General features: G+C 58.9%; 1 protein-coding gene across 1 annotated transcript in view; it reads left to right on the forward strand.

The window, feature by feature from the left end:
- Positions 1–13,651, forward strand: part of Ptgis (prostaglandin I2 (prostacyclin) synthase) — a 39,089-nt gene that overhangs the window by 12,038 nt on the left and 13,400 nt on the right. Inside the window, exons 4-7 of the mRNA XM_013024311.1 lie at positions 7,874–8,057; positions 9,275–9,453; positions 9,990–10,130; positions 12,627–12,778. Of these exons, the coding sequence (XP_012879765.1) occupies positions 7,874–8,057; positions 9,275–9,453; positions 9,990–10,130; positions 12,627–12,778 (656 nt within the window). The remainder of the gene's footprint in view (positions 1–7,873; positions 8,058–9,274; positions 9,454–9,989; positions 10,131–12,626; positions 12,779–13,651) is intronic.

Genomic DNA, 13,651 nt, shown 5'->3' on the forward strand with positions numbered 1-13,651 from the left:
CGCCCGCGCCCGGAGCCCGGAGCCCGCCCGAGCCTTTGTTCGAGACGAGGACGCCCCGGTGCAGCCCGCTCGCAGCCGCGAGGACAGCACGGGCTTCCCGAACCTTCCTCCACGGTGCGCGGTGCCCGCATTTCCGCGCAGGCTCCGCCGGCCGCTCCGCACCGACCCCGGCCCGGCGCCCCGGTGGATTAGACCTGCCCTCCCCTCAGATCACTGCCCGGGGCACGAGGGTGGGAGAGTGAGTGTGAGAGTGTGTGAGTGTGAGAGAGTGCATGAGTGTGTGCGTGAGAGTGTGTGTGTGAGAGTGTGAGAGAGTGTGTGTGAGAGTGCATGTGAGAGTGTGAGTGAGTGTGTGTGTTCACATGGGAGTGCCTGAGAGTTCCAGAAATGTGGAGGACTTAAAATTGCCGAACAATATGTTGGTTGAATTTTCAAAACAATAGGCTCACTGTCCTCTTTCAGTCCCCAAACTCAGGTGGACTTAAAACTGTCCCACCATTTGTATTAGAAAGACAGACAGAAGAAGAGAGAGAGGAAGGGAGAAAGGGAAGGGAGGAAGGGAGAAAGGAAGGGAGGAAGGGTGGTGGAAGAGAGATCACTTTCCTCCTGAAGGACTGGATGTTTCTCTAAGCCATGGGCTTCTCTGACACTCCGCAGAGAAGTGTAAATTTTCCGTTCGCTTGCTTGCTTCTCTGTAGATGTTAGGTCTGACATCTGTTCCCATTCCTTCATGATCTGATCCGTTCTGATCTTCTGTAAGAATATCCCACAATTTGAACGTTGCGAATTTCTTCCCTTGGCAGCACGGGGGTTTGAACTCAGGACCCTCTGCTTGCAAGGCAAACATTCCACCACGAGAGCCGCTCCCCCACTCTCCCCTTTTGTTTTTTGAGACAGAGTCAAACTATCTTTGCTCCAGCTCCTGTCTCTGCCTCCTGCCTGGGACCTCAGGCGGGCACCACCATACCCGGCTGAGTTACGTGTTCCTTCTTCTTTTTATTCATGTCCCTCCAATGGATGTTTTTGGTTGTTTCCAGTGCCTTAGAGGTTTTACTCCATGGGCCACCGTCTTCCTTCAGGGCCTGGGGGTTGGGACGTGGGAGTCAGGGAGGCAGCCAGGAAGTTCACAGATTCTGGGAAACATTGCTTTTGGAGTTCCCACCCTCTGGAAATACGGCTCGAGTGACTGCGGCCTGCCTCAGTTTCCCAGTTTTTACAGTGAGGACGAGGGTAATGACAGCGGGCAGGTCAGAAGGAACTGCCCTTGAGCCTTGTTTGGGCTAATTCTTGCTAAAGCCTCCCAGAAAGCCTGCTTTCGTGGGAGTGGGCCTTGGCTTTGCTTTTCATTCCTGTGGAGAGCCAGCAAGGGCCATGGGGCGAGGAATGGAATGGGAGCCCTGGCGGCTGGGGGGACTGCAGTATGGACCCCAGGGATCCCAATTTAGGTCCCAACTTGTCTAGGGGACACCGGGTCACCTCCATTCTACAGAGGAGGAAACAGACTCTGAGAACCAAGCCACTTGCTCAAGGTCAGCCCCCATGAGAAGTCTGGGCTGTAAGCATTTGTAATTCCCGGGAAGAAACGAATCCTCCCTGTTCCTTGACACTGCAGTGGTGATTTGAACCCGGGCATCTTAGACACACGTGGCCACCATGGCTGGGCAGTAGGTGCTTCTGTTTCTAGAAGGGCGGATGCTTGGGCGTTGGGAAGAGGTGGATGACTTCATGCTGTGTGGCTAATGCTCCAGTTAGACTGATTGTAGGCAAGACCCTCCCTCCTGCCTGAATTCCTTTCTCCTGATCACGTCCCGGGGCCATGTTCATCTCCCCTGCCTCACAGCCCAGGCTCCAAGATGAGAAGTGACCTTTCCAAGACCCCCACAGGAAGCAGACTGCACATCGGCCCTGTGCAGTCTAATCCCAGCACTTGAGCAGCCTAGGCCAGCCTGGCCTGTCTCAAACAAAAAACAGAACCTTCTTCGGCCAGCCAGCCTTGAAATCTATGCTGACCCCAGTAAAAAACAAACAAAGACACCCCTCCAGTTCATCAGCAACTGTGCTTTTGCCTCCACCATTAAAAAAAAAAAAAAAAAGAATTTGTCAGGCACCCATGGCTCACGCCTGTCATCCTAGCTACTCAGGAGGCTGAGAGCTGAGGATCATGGTTCAAAGCCCGCTTGGGCAAGAAAGTTCCTGAGAGCCTTGTCTCCAATAAGGTACCCAGAAAAAGCCAGAAGTGTTGTGGCTCTACGTGGTAGAGTGCTAGCCTGGAGCAAAAGAAGCTCAGGGACAGAGCCCAGGCCCAGAGTTCAGGCCCAGGATCAGCTCCTCAGCTCCTCAGAAGTTTGAGATCTGAGGATGATAGTTGGAAGCCAGCCTGTGCCGAGAAATCCACAAGACTCCTCTCCAAAATAGCCAGCAGAAAGCCGGGCTCAGGCGGAGAGATCGCTCCAGCCTGCTAGTACAAAGCCCCCAGTTCAAACCCAGTACTACCACCCCCAATCTGTAAAATTTCAGCTATGAAACTTTCAACGGTGCAGAAAAATGATCATGTAAGAGCTCTCGTGTACCCTTTCCATGATCTCAGAACCACTAACGCTGTTAAGAATGTGATGTTGTTAAAAGATGTGGTATTCGTTCTCTGAATTATTTCAAAACTTTCATTTAAAAACAAGAAAGAAAGAACAGTGACAATCTCAGTCTTATACCCTGCCTGAGGATGAAAAAAGATTCTTAGTGTTACTCAGTTTCCAGTTGAAAGTCAATGTTTTTCTTCTTTCTTTTTAAAAAGCTTTATAAAGTAGTGCAAAGTGGTTACAATTGCATGTCTCGGGCTCTGAGTCTGGTACTTCCTGGTCCGTGACATCTTTCCATTAGTCCCAACTTTTTTTTTGCCAGTCCCAGGGCTTGAACCCAGGGCCTGGGCGCTGTCCCTCAGCTTCTTTTGCTCAAGGCTAGTGCTCTCCCACTTGAGCCACAGCACCACTTCCAGCTTTTTCTGTGTATGTGGTACTGAGGAATCGAACCCAGGGCTCCATGCACTCTGCCGCTGAGCCACACTCCCAGGCCCTTCCCTTTTTTTTGAGCCGGGTCTTACTGTGTAGGCCGGCCTCCACTCTGATCACTCCTGCCTCTACCTCTTCAGTGCTGAGATTACGAGTGTGCACCACCACACCTGCTCCCTCTTAAAAAAAAAGTCTTTGCATTGTTTTATCTTTATATATCTACACTGAGACTGGAAGCCAGGGCCTTGAGCACACGAGGCAGGAGCTCTCGCACTGAGCTGCGCCTGCAGCCCCACACTCAGACCCCCAGAGTCACAGCAGCAGTGGGAGGCCCATTGGGCAGCTGTGCGTGGGCGAGCCGTGTGGGTGGGGAGCGGCAGGAGCCTCTTTTCTGGGCCCAGTGGGGTCGTGATTTGTTCTGTGGGTACCAGCGACTGTCTTCTGGCTTTTCTGGCCTCAGTTTCCCCAAGTGTAGTCTGAAATGAGCGGTGGCAGTGGTCTTCCATGCCAGCCTCTGGCCACACCGAGCGCTGGGCTTGTGTGGTGGGTGCCCGCATGTGGAGGTCACATGGGCGGCGCGCCTGCAGGATGCAGGATGCCCAGGTCTCCTTGCAGCAGCAGCACCTGGAGGAAGCCGGGAATGGGGCTGAGGAAAGTTCTAGATGCCAAGCCCCACCTTTCCCGCTTCTGGTGGGGAGGAGGTAACCTGGCCACACTTTGGTGGGATCTGCTCTCCTGGGCCTCCCCAACCCTGACCCCCCACGGCTGGGTTTTCCTCCCTGGATAAGAAATGATCTCAACTGCACTATTTCAAACAGGAAAACAAAACCCATTGCTGGAGGGGCCTTGTGCGTTTTCCTGCCCGGCGGATGGCGGTGGTCAGGGTCGAGGGATGTGAGTCCGGGGGAGCCTAGGGCAGCTTAAGTAGTTCAGTTTGCCCTAATAGAGCTCAGCAGAAACCAGCCCCCTGCTGGAGCCGGAGAGCCTGTGCTGAGTGGGAGCTGTTGAACAGAGAGGGTGGGCAACACAGCGGAGCAGCACAGCACAGCAGCCAGCAGCCAGAGCTGTTCTGCCCTCTGCTCCCTTAGCCCTCAGAGTGGCTCTGGGGATGGGCCTGCTTGTTGAACACCCACTGTGTATGTATGCAGTCTATTCACACACACACACATCATTTACACACCTGCTATGTAGCCTGCACGGTCCAAGGGTTTGGAGGACTGTCCCTGCAGCACACAGCCAGAGTCCAGGCCCCAGGGGGGCCACCTCCACTTCCTCCCTCCCCCAGGGGGAATGGCCGGGGAGTAGCTTGGGGTTTGAGCTGGTTGGAGCGCGGGATAGGAGGGGGAGGTGGGAGGGTCTGGCCTGCCATTCCTCCCTCCCTCCTGCCTGCCTGCCCGCCCGCCCACCCTCCTCCCTCCATGCCCTGGCCAAAGACAGTGAAAGTGTGGGGGCCAGAGACCGCAGCCCCAAATAGCGCCTCTGGCCGCCGCAGGCTGAGTCAGCCTGGAATGCGAGGCCTCTGGCTGGCTCTCCGTCCCGGCCTGGGGGGGCCCGCCCCGTGGGGGTCCGGCGGCCGGGCGGCTTCCTGCCTTTGTCCCAGCCGCCTTGGCCTGTGTGGGGAGAGCAGCAGCTTGCCAGAAATAACACCTGTGCGGGAGGGAAGGAGGGAGGGGGGGAGCGGCTGCCAGGGCGAAGGGACACCCCCCCCAGCCCCGCTGCCCGGGGCAGGTCCTGCTGTGGACGGCCTCTGAAATCGCTCTGTGCCTCAGTTTCCCCCATCCGCGAAGTCTACCAGAGGTGACCTGGGACCGAGTGGCGATGGCCAGGCTGTGGTCACTCCCCTGTCATAGATCAAGCCACTGAGGCCCAGAGAAGCGGAGCAGCCAGCAAGACACGCACGGCTGGAGGCCGGGAGCTGCGGCTTGGGCCTACGTGCACAGATCCGGCCCCGCCTGTGTGTCCCGCTCTGCCCATGACAGAAAAGCCATCTTACCGGGGCCTGCCAAACAGACAGGGAAAGCTGGGTGCTGGTGGCTCACACCTGTAATCCCAGCTGATCGGGAGGCTGAGATCTGAGGATCATGGTTTGAAACCAGGAAAATCCATGAGATGCTTTTTACTAACGAACCACCAAAAAGCTGACAATGGAGCTGTGGTTCAAGTGGTAGAGCACCAGCCTTGAGCACAAAAGCTCAGGCATGGGTGTCCAGGCCCAGAGTTCAAACCTCAGGACCAGCACGTGTGCGTGTGTGCGTGTGTGTGCATGCATGCATGTGTGTGCATGTACACACACAGGAGGAGACGGGGGGGGGAGGGGAGGGCCTGGCATCCGCAGGAGCACGGTGCTCTGGCTTTGCCCGTCTGTGGCTGTGAGTGGCAGGTCAGAGGCAGGGCACGGGGGTACTTCTCCTACACCCCCTTTGTCCCTGGGTCTGCTCCCTCTTTCCCCAGCCCTGCCCCTAAACCTGGCCGCTCTCTCCTGTCCACCGCTGCCCCACTTTGAGGAGATGCTGGACCACAGAGGGATGAGACCCTGGAGGCAGGAAGCGGGAGGGGAGCCAACGCCCCTGAGCTGCTGGGCCCCATGGAGCCTTTGCTCTGGAAGTGCGGGGACAGAGGCCGGGCCTGCTCCCCTGGGCCTTCAGCCCCTCCCCCCAGCCTTCATGACATCTGAAGATCGTGGCCAGTCTCCCTGCCTACATCTCTCACCGCACACTCTCACTCTTGAAACCATCTCCCGCCCCAGGGCCTTTGCACATGCTGCCCTCTGCCACAGCACTCTTCCCCCACACTTCCAGAGTATCCTCCTCTTGTCCTCCAGGACTCTGCTCACCTGGCCTCTCCTCGGGGAGGATCCGAATACTTTCATCGACTCCTCACGAAATGAAACTCTGACCCACGCACTGGCCATCAGTCTCCCTGCTCCGTCTCCTCCGCTCAGCCTGGCCACCTGGAATCCCCTTCCTGTCCGTGGCTCTCCCACCGTGGACACTCCCCGTGGATGGACTTGTGCTGCGTGCCCTTGCGTCCCTGGCTCTTCTCAGTTTCCGTCTTGAGGATGGGTCACGTCATTCCTTTTCCTGGCTGAGTAATGTTCCTCGGCCTGGATGCGCCACATTCGCTCTAACTCGCCGTCAGAGTCGGTTTGTCTCTGAGTGGGTTGTTCCCACTCCACGTCCAGGGGTGTAGGAGATTTTTGCATGAACAGATGTTTTCAGTTCTTGGGGGCACATTGCCAAGTCACGCAGGAACTGCCTTTAACCCTTTGAGGGACTGGCACACTGGTTTTGGAGCCCCCCGTGACGTTTCGCGGGGCGCCCCTTCCCCTCCCCAGCACAGGGAGGCGGTGCTGCGGTCTTCCCGCTCGCCGGACGCCTCGCTCGTCTCTGGAGAGCTGCCTGGGGATCCTCTGTCCACTTTTCTGGTTTACTTGCAATACCAGGGGTGGGCCAGGGCTTCTGCCTGCTGGGCCGTGCGCTCCGCCTCGTCCTTCATTTCAATCTTATTTTTGTGCCAGTCTGGGGCCTGCACGCTGGGCCTGGGCGCTGTCCCTCAGCTCTTCAGCTCAAGGCGAGTGCTCTACCACTTGAGCTACAGCGACGCTTCCACTCTACCACTGAGCCACCTTCCCAGCCCACTTCTGTTTTTGTGTTTAACTGCTTAACTGGAGAGAAGAGTCTCTCGGACTTGCCTGCCCGGGCTGGCTTTGAACCATGAGCCGAGTAGCTGGGATGGCAGGTGTGAGCCGCCCGCGCCCGTCCTTCATCTTAAAACGAAGGGCGTTGTCTGCCTGTTGGGAAGTCTTCGTTACCTGTGCCATCTCACTGGTTTCCTGGTAGTGTGTGAGCCAGCCTCTGCTTGCTCTGCCTGTGCCCGATCTGTGCCCGTCCCGTGCCCTCACCCTGTCCCCTGCTGCCGGGAGACCACCTTGCTCACCACCCGCCCCACACAGGGTTTTCTCATGCCAGGGAGCGTGGCAGGGTCCCAGCCTGGCTTTGGGGACCCTGAGGCGTCTCCTCTGAGCACCAGCCCCACCCCACCCCAACATGAGGCGGTTGCGGGGCCCTGCCGGTGGCGTCCTTGGTCTCTTCTGGTCCTTGGGGTGAGGGGTGGACGTGGGGCTGGGCGAGGCAGACCCAGGGTCAGGCGTGGAGAGCCCCTGCCGTGGGAGGAAGGGGGACAGCCGGTCGGCGGCCAGGGGGGCGTCCCTTCCTTCCCAGAGCCCGCACAGACTGAGTCTCCTTGGCACATTTTATTTTGTTTTGTTTTGTCGGTCGTGGGGCCTGAACTCTGGGCCTGGGTGCTGTCCCTGCGCTCTTCAGCTCAAGCAAGCGCTCTACCACTTGAGCCACAGCACCACTTTCAGTTTTCTGGTAGTTTGTTGGAGATAAGAGTCTCATGGACTTTTCCTGCCCGGGCTGGCTTTGAACCGTGATCCTCAGATCTCAGCCTGCTGAGTAGCTAGGATTACAGGCGTGAGCCGCCTGCGCCCGGCTCTCCCTGGCACCTTTGAGCCCCGTGAGGAGAAAGCCCATGCCCTGCCCTGTCCGTGGACGGCGAGGCTGCGTGTGGTGGGGTGGGGCGGGCTCCGGGGCCAGCACAGCTGTCCTCACAGAGGCCCCCTGTCGGGAGGTGGCCGCACCCATCCGGGCCACCAGCCCCGTGCTGGCGCGCTGGGCACCAGCTCTCCTTTCCCCTGCTCCCCTCTGCTCCCCGCCTCCTCACTGCTCTGTGAACGCGCACGGGCCGACCTCAGGGCCTTTGCACTTGTGTCCCCTCTCCTGGAAAGCTCTCCATTTCCACGTGCCGCCCTCCCTCCCTCTCTGCTCAGGATCTCCTCTCTGCAGTGTGCCCTGACCGCCCCCCAGACCTGTGCTGCACCCCTCCTTTGCTTTTACAAGTGGTGCTAAGTGTGGTGGCTTTTCCAGGCGTCCCGGTGAGCCTCCCCTGGACCTGGGCAGCATCCCCTGGCTGGGCCACGCCCTGGAGTTTGGAAAAGATGCCGCCAGCTTCCTGAGCAGGATGAAGGAGAGGCATGGAGACATCTTCACTGTGAGTCCTGCCCCAGGGGGAGAGGAAGAGCGGAGGGGAGCCCCATCCCCCACAGCTCCCCGACTGCCACCTGCCACCCGTCCTGGGCAGTCTAGCCTTACAGTGCCCATGGACCTCCTCCATGGAGCTGTGAGGTCCTTCAGTGTCCGTCCATCCGTCATCCATCCATCTTCCTATCCATCTACCCACTCACCCACCATCCATCCATCCATCTACACATCTTCCTATCCATCCATCTACTCACCCACCATCCATCCATCCATCCATCCATCATCCATCCATCCATCCATTATCCATCCACCCATCCATCACCCATCCACTCACCCACCATCCATCCATCCATTCATCTATCCTTCATCCATCCATCCATCCATCTATACATCTTCCTATCCATCCATCTACTCACCCACCATCAATCCATCCATCCAGGGCTGGGATGGTGGCTCAGTGGTAGAGTGCTTGCCTTGCAAGCCTAAGGCCCTGGGTTCGATTCCTCAGCACCACATAAGCAAAAAAAGCCGGAAGTGGCCCTGAGTGCTAGCCTTGAGGAACAGCACCCAGGCCCAGAGTTCAGGCTCCACAACCGGACCCCCCCCCAAAAAAAAGAATCCATCCATCCATCCATCACCCATCCTCTCATCCACCCACCCTCCATCCATCCATCCTTCATCCTTCCATCCATCAATCTATACATCTTCTTATCCATCCTTTCACCCACCATCCATCCATCCACCCATCATTTATTCATCCATCCATTGATCTATCTGCCCATCAATCCATCCATCCGTCATCCAGTCACTCACCCACCCACCGTCCATCCATCCACCCACCCATCACCCATCCACTCACCCACCATCCATCCATCCACTGATCCATTATACCTCCATGATATACATGACACCCACCTGCGGCCATAGGCAGACTCTTGTTCTTGGGGCTGCTGGAGACGTGGCAGCCACCAGCAGAGCGATGGTCTGTGTTTGGGAGTGGGTGCTAAAGATTGCAGCCTTTGACTTGAAAAGACGCTGAAATCCAGCAGCCCTGGCTCTGCGGCCTCCTGTGGGGAGACCTGGTCCCACCGCGCCCCTTCTCCAGGCCTCACTCCAGCCCCTCCTGCCTCGTGAGAGGCCTGGCACTGTGCCCGCTGCCTGGTGCGTCCCGGCACTCGGTGTGTGACCGCTGGCCGCTGCGGCTGTTCATGGCGGCTGCTCCCGCAGGTTCTGGTGGGGGGCAGGTACGTCACCGTGCTCCTGGACCCGCACTCCTACGACGCCGTGGTGTGGGAGCCGCGCACCAGGCTGGACTTCCACGCCTACGCCGTCTTCCTCATGGAGAGGATTTTCGATGTGCAGCTTCCGCATTATAACCCCAGTGACGAGAAGGCCAGGATGAAACCGTGAGTGGCTGGGGAGGGGAGCACGGGGGGGGGGGCGGGGGGCAGGAGGCACCTCCTTCTTTCTGTGGGGAGTCGGGCCCTGGTCAGTCCTGGGACTTGAACTCAGGGCCTGCGTGCTGTTCCTGAGCCTCTTTGTGCTTAAGGCAAGCGTTCTACCACTTGAGCCACAGCACCACTTCCAGTTTTCTGGTGGTTCATTGGAGATAAGAGTCTCATGGATCTTCTTGCCTGGCCTGGCTTTGAACCGTGATCCTCAGATCTTAGCCTCCTGAGTTGCTAGGATGTCAGGCGTGAGCCACTGGTGCCCGCTGAGAAGCAACTTTCAATCCTGTGAAATGACGTCTTTCTGCTTAGCTTGATGGCTGACTCCCGAGGCCCCGTGGAGGATGTAGGTTCAAGACCTCCTACGTAACCTGGTCTTCACCTCGGCCCTGTGCCCCGCGGGAAGCTGAGCTCTGGGCCGCTGACGGTTTGGGGAGGGAGGCATTTGTGGTTTTGCTGAAGGGCTGACCACTCCTCTTCGTGGCTGACCTCAGGACGCTCCTCCACCGAGACCTGCAGGCGCTCACGGAAGCCATGTACACCAACCTCCGCACGGTCCTGCTGGGCGGCCCTGGGGAGGCAGACGGCTGGCGCGAGACCGGCCTGCTGGAGCTCTCCTACGGCTGCCTGCTCAGGTGAGCCCGGGGCCGTCCCCAGGTGGGCTGGGCCTCTGCACCTGTGCCACCCTGGGCAGGGCCAGGGGAGCCTGAAGGCTCCGAGGTGGGGCACAGCTGGAGATGCCGCGTGCCACGTCCGCCAGGGCTACGTGTGGCCCCGTCGCGGGTCCCCACACCCAGCCAAACTGAAAGGCAGCCGCCCACTGGAAAAGGGCTCTGTGGGTCACCCAGAGAGAGAGGAGGGGCTGAGGGCTCCAGAGCACCTTGTCCTGCGATCACATCCCCTGCCCCCCCTGCTCTCTTTGGGGCCCCAGGGATTCTGGGGAAACAAGGCTGGCCGCGAACCCTGGTCTGAGGGTGATGATCTGCAGCGGGGCTGGCATGTGTGCTTTCAGCCACACAATCGGGGTGGAGCGCCCTGAGAGCCCAGCTTCAAAGCAGAGACCTGCCTAAGGGTGGTGTGCCCACCAGGCTGAGGAACAGGAAGGGCAAAGGCCCTGGGATAGGAAAAGGCTGGGGGGGGGCGTGGCTGAGGCGTCCTGCGGGGGGCGGGGCAGGGTGGAGCTGAGGTTGGAGAATGCAGAGTCTCACCCGGCCTCAAAGCTGTGGAGGCTTTGGAGCTTACTCTTTGAGATGGGGTGACCTGGGGGTCACCCTTGCCGGCCTGGAAGGCCCTCTGGGCTGTGGTGGGCTGTGGTGTCCAGATCCCGGGGAGGGTGGAACTGTGGGTAGCTTGTGACCCCACGTCGGGGCCTGCTGGGAGGCTGCTGGGGTGGAGGCTGGTCGGAGCCTGGCGAGGCCGTGAGGGAGGAGCCGTGGGGACGCCCTTCAGTGGCTGGGGGGAGCAGCAGTGCACACTGGTGCCCCCTCCCCCAGACCCGACTAACATGTCTAGGCGTGGAGGGCGGCCAACGTGGGGTGTGGGTGAGCAGGACTCGTGTCCGCAGCAGCTCTGCGAGGTGCTGCCACCGGAACCTTCCAACCTCACTCAGGTACCCCCTGCCCCGGTCCTGCCTGCCACCCGCCACCTTCCACCCCAGGCCAGCCGCGCTCACACCGGGAGTCTTCAGCGCCTGTTCCCTTGCCCAGGAATGCCGCTCCCACTGGCCAGGGGCTCCTGCCTGTCTTGTCCAGTCTCTGTGGCTGCCACCAGCACCGGGTCCTCCAGATCTGTCCACCCTGAGGCTTTCCCCTGGCCTGCTCCATCCAGCGCTGTGGCACCTGGTGCCGCCTAGGGGCCATATGTGGTATTGACCTGGCGTCAGCATCCACTGACAACCACACTGAGGTTTTGTGTGTGCGTGCGTGTGTGTGCATGCACGCGCACACACACATAGGTCCTTGAGCGTCAGACCTGGACGCTGTCCCTGAGCTTTTTTTGCTCAATTCCAGCCCTCTACCTCTGAGCTACAGCTCCATTTCTGCTTTTATTGGCGAGCCACCAATGCCCGACTCTGCTGAGTGAATTTTTGGCATTATTTTTTTAAGTAGACATATAGGGAAACAGTGTAGAGTCACAGAGCTCAGGGCCTCAGGAAGCCCCTAGTAACCCATCTGAAAGGGGGCAGACACGGCGCAGCTCCTGCCGGGGTGGCTTGCGGGGCTGGGGCCAGGTGTCAGCTTCCTGTCTGTACACACATCTACCCGACTATCTACTGGTTCATGTGTGCATCCACCCGCACACCCGTCCAACATTTATTGCAGGCCTACTCTGTGCCTGTCCCACAGGGGTGGGGTCAGATGTGGACTAGACAGGCCCCTCTGCACCCTCCTCCCTCCCTCCTGCTTTCTGCACCCCAGCTGGAAGAGCCTCTCCCGGGGGTCCCCTGCCTGGGTCTGTGGGTGGGGCTGGGCTGGGGAGCTTGAGTGACTTCTCCCGCAGGCCCCGCCCTCCCGGTGGATTAGGGGGCTGGCTACGGCTCCCGGTCCTGGGAGAGGCCCCGCACCTGGGGCCAGGGCGGGCGCTGTGGCTCCAGGCACCGATGTGCCCCACCCCTCCTCCTCTCCTCTCTCTCCCTGGCACCCCAGCCAGTCAGCCGAGGGCAGAGGACTCTTGTCTGCCCCGAGTGGACCAGGGTCTCCCCTGTAGCGGATGGTCCCGCAGGCCGGTCAGCCGGAGGTCACAGCATGATCACCCGGATCATGTCACACTGCACACACTGACCCACGTGCCCTGACCCCGCATCCCCAGGGACCTGGAGACCCAAGGTCATCCTCAGCCAGGCCTTTCCAACACAGCCCAGCAGACGCCACCCAGGAAGGCCTGGGTGGAGCCATGTGACAGACGTGGAAACTGAGGCAGAGCGGAAGTCCCTTGTACAAGGGTGCACAGCGGGTGCGCAGTGGTCAGGCTGGCCCAGACCCCATGTCACCACTGTGGGGCCGGGACGGGTTCTTGTCACGTTCATTTACAGCCGTCCCTGGCATGCGGCAGCAGCTGCCCCTCGGGTGACGGGCAGTCCTTGGAGGGTCACCGTGTCCCCAGCGGGGCCCTGACTTGCCGCTGTCCCCCAGGGCCGGCTACCTGACTCTGTATGGAGTGGAGGCCATGCCACAGACGGCGCGCAGCCAGGCCCAGGACCGCGCCCACTCGGCCGACGTCTTCCAGGCGTTCCGCCAGCTCGACCTGCTGCTCCCCAAGCTGGCCCGCGGCTCCCTGTCTGTGGGTAAGCTCCACACGCGCGATTCCCTCTGAGCCAGGGGTGCTCTGTATTTCCACATTCGCTGGGCTGGCACAGAGATACTCCTGACATTGAGAAAGAACTCAGCAGCCCGCCTCCTCTTCCTCCTGCCACAGTAACGTCACCCAGAACTCGTAGCTGAGCACACTTACATAAACACAGGCGCCGAGTCTGTCCCAGGATGTGGGACGCGACTATACCTGCTCTTTGCTACCTTGATTTCTCTGACCTAAGACCAGCTGTGGATCCTTCCTGTCAGCACATCTTTTAGAGGCTTGAGCCTGAACGGTTACACAAGAGAAATCAATTACTGATGTGAGGGTGGGGAGACAAAAGAAATCAATTGCGGATGACAGGCAGGTGGAGAAGTAGAGCTACTCCCTCTTTGCAGGTGAACCAGGAGTTCTTACTCATCCAGCAACATGAATAATGTGAATTAATGTAGAAATGCTGTGTCTAGCCCTGGCGTGGCTGGGCCAAATCTAGCCAGCCATCTCCCTCTGGTAGATATTTATGTTGCTTTTGTTTTCTCTAATAAGGCAATCCATTGAGCTAATCTTTTCTACTGTGCTTTTATTTCTTGTTACTTTATTTTTTAATGGTCAGTCATGAGGCTTGAACTCTGGGCCTGGGCACTGTCCCTCAGCTCTTCAGCTCAAGGCTAGCGCTCTACCACTTGAGCCACAGTACCACTTCCCCTGTGCTTTTTTTTTTCTCTCTGAGTTTCCTAGAAGTAGGTTTGCCAAGTCAAAGATTTTTTTTTTTTTTTTTGGTTGGCCGTGGGGCTTGAACTCTGGGCCTGGGCGCTGTCCCTCAGCTCTTCAGCTCAAGGCGAGCGCTCTACCACTTGAGCCACAG

Source organism: Dipodomys ordii, unplaced genomic scaffold (genome assembly GCF_000151885.1).
Source record: "Dipodomys ordii isolate 6190 unplaced genomic scaffold, Dord_2.0 Scaffold75, whole genome shotgun sequence".
In the NCBI taxonomy this organism is placed as follows: Eukaryota; Metazoa; Chordata; class Mammalia; order Rodentia; family Heteromyidae; genus Dipodomys; species Dipodomys ordii.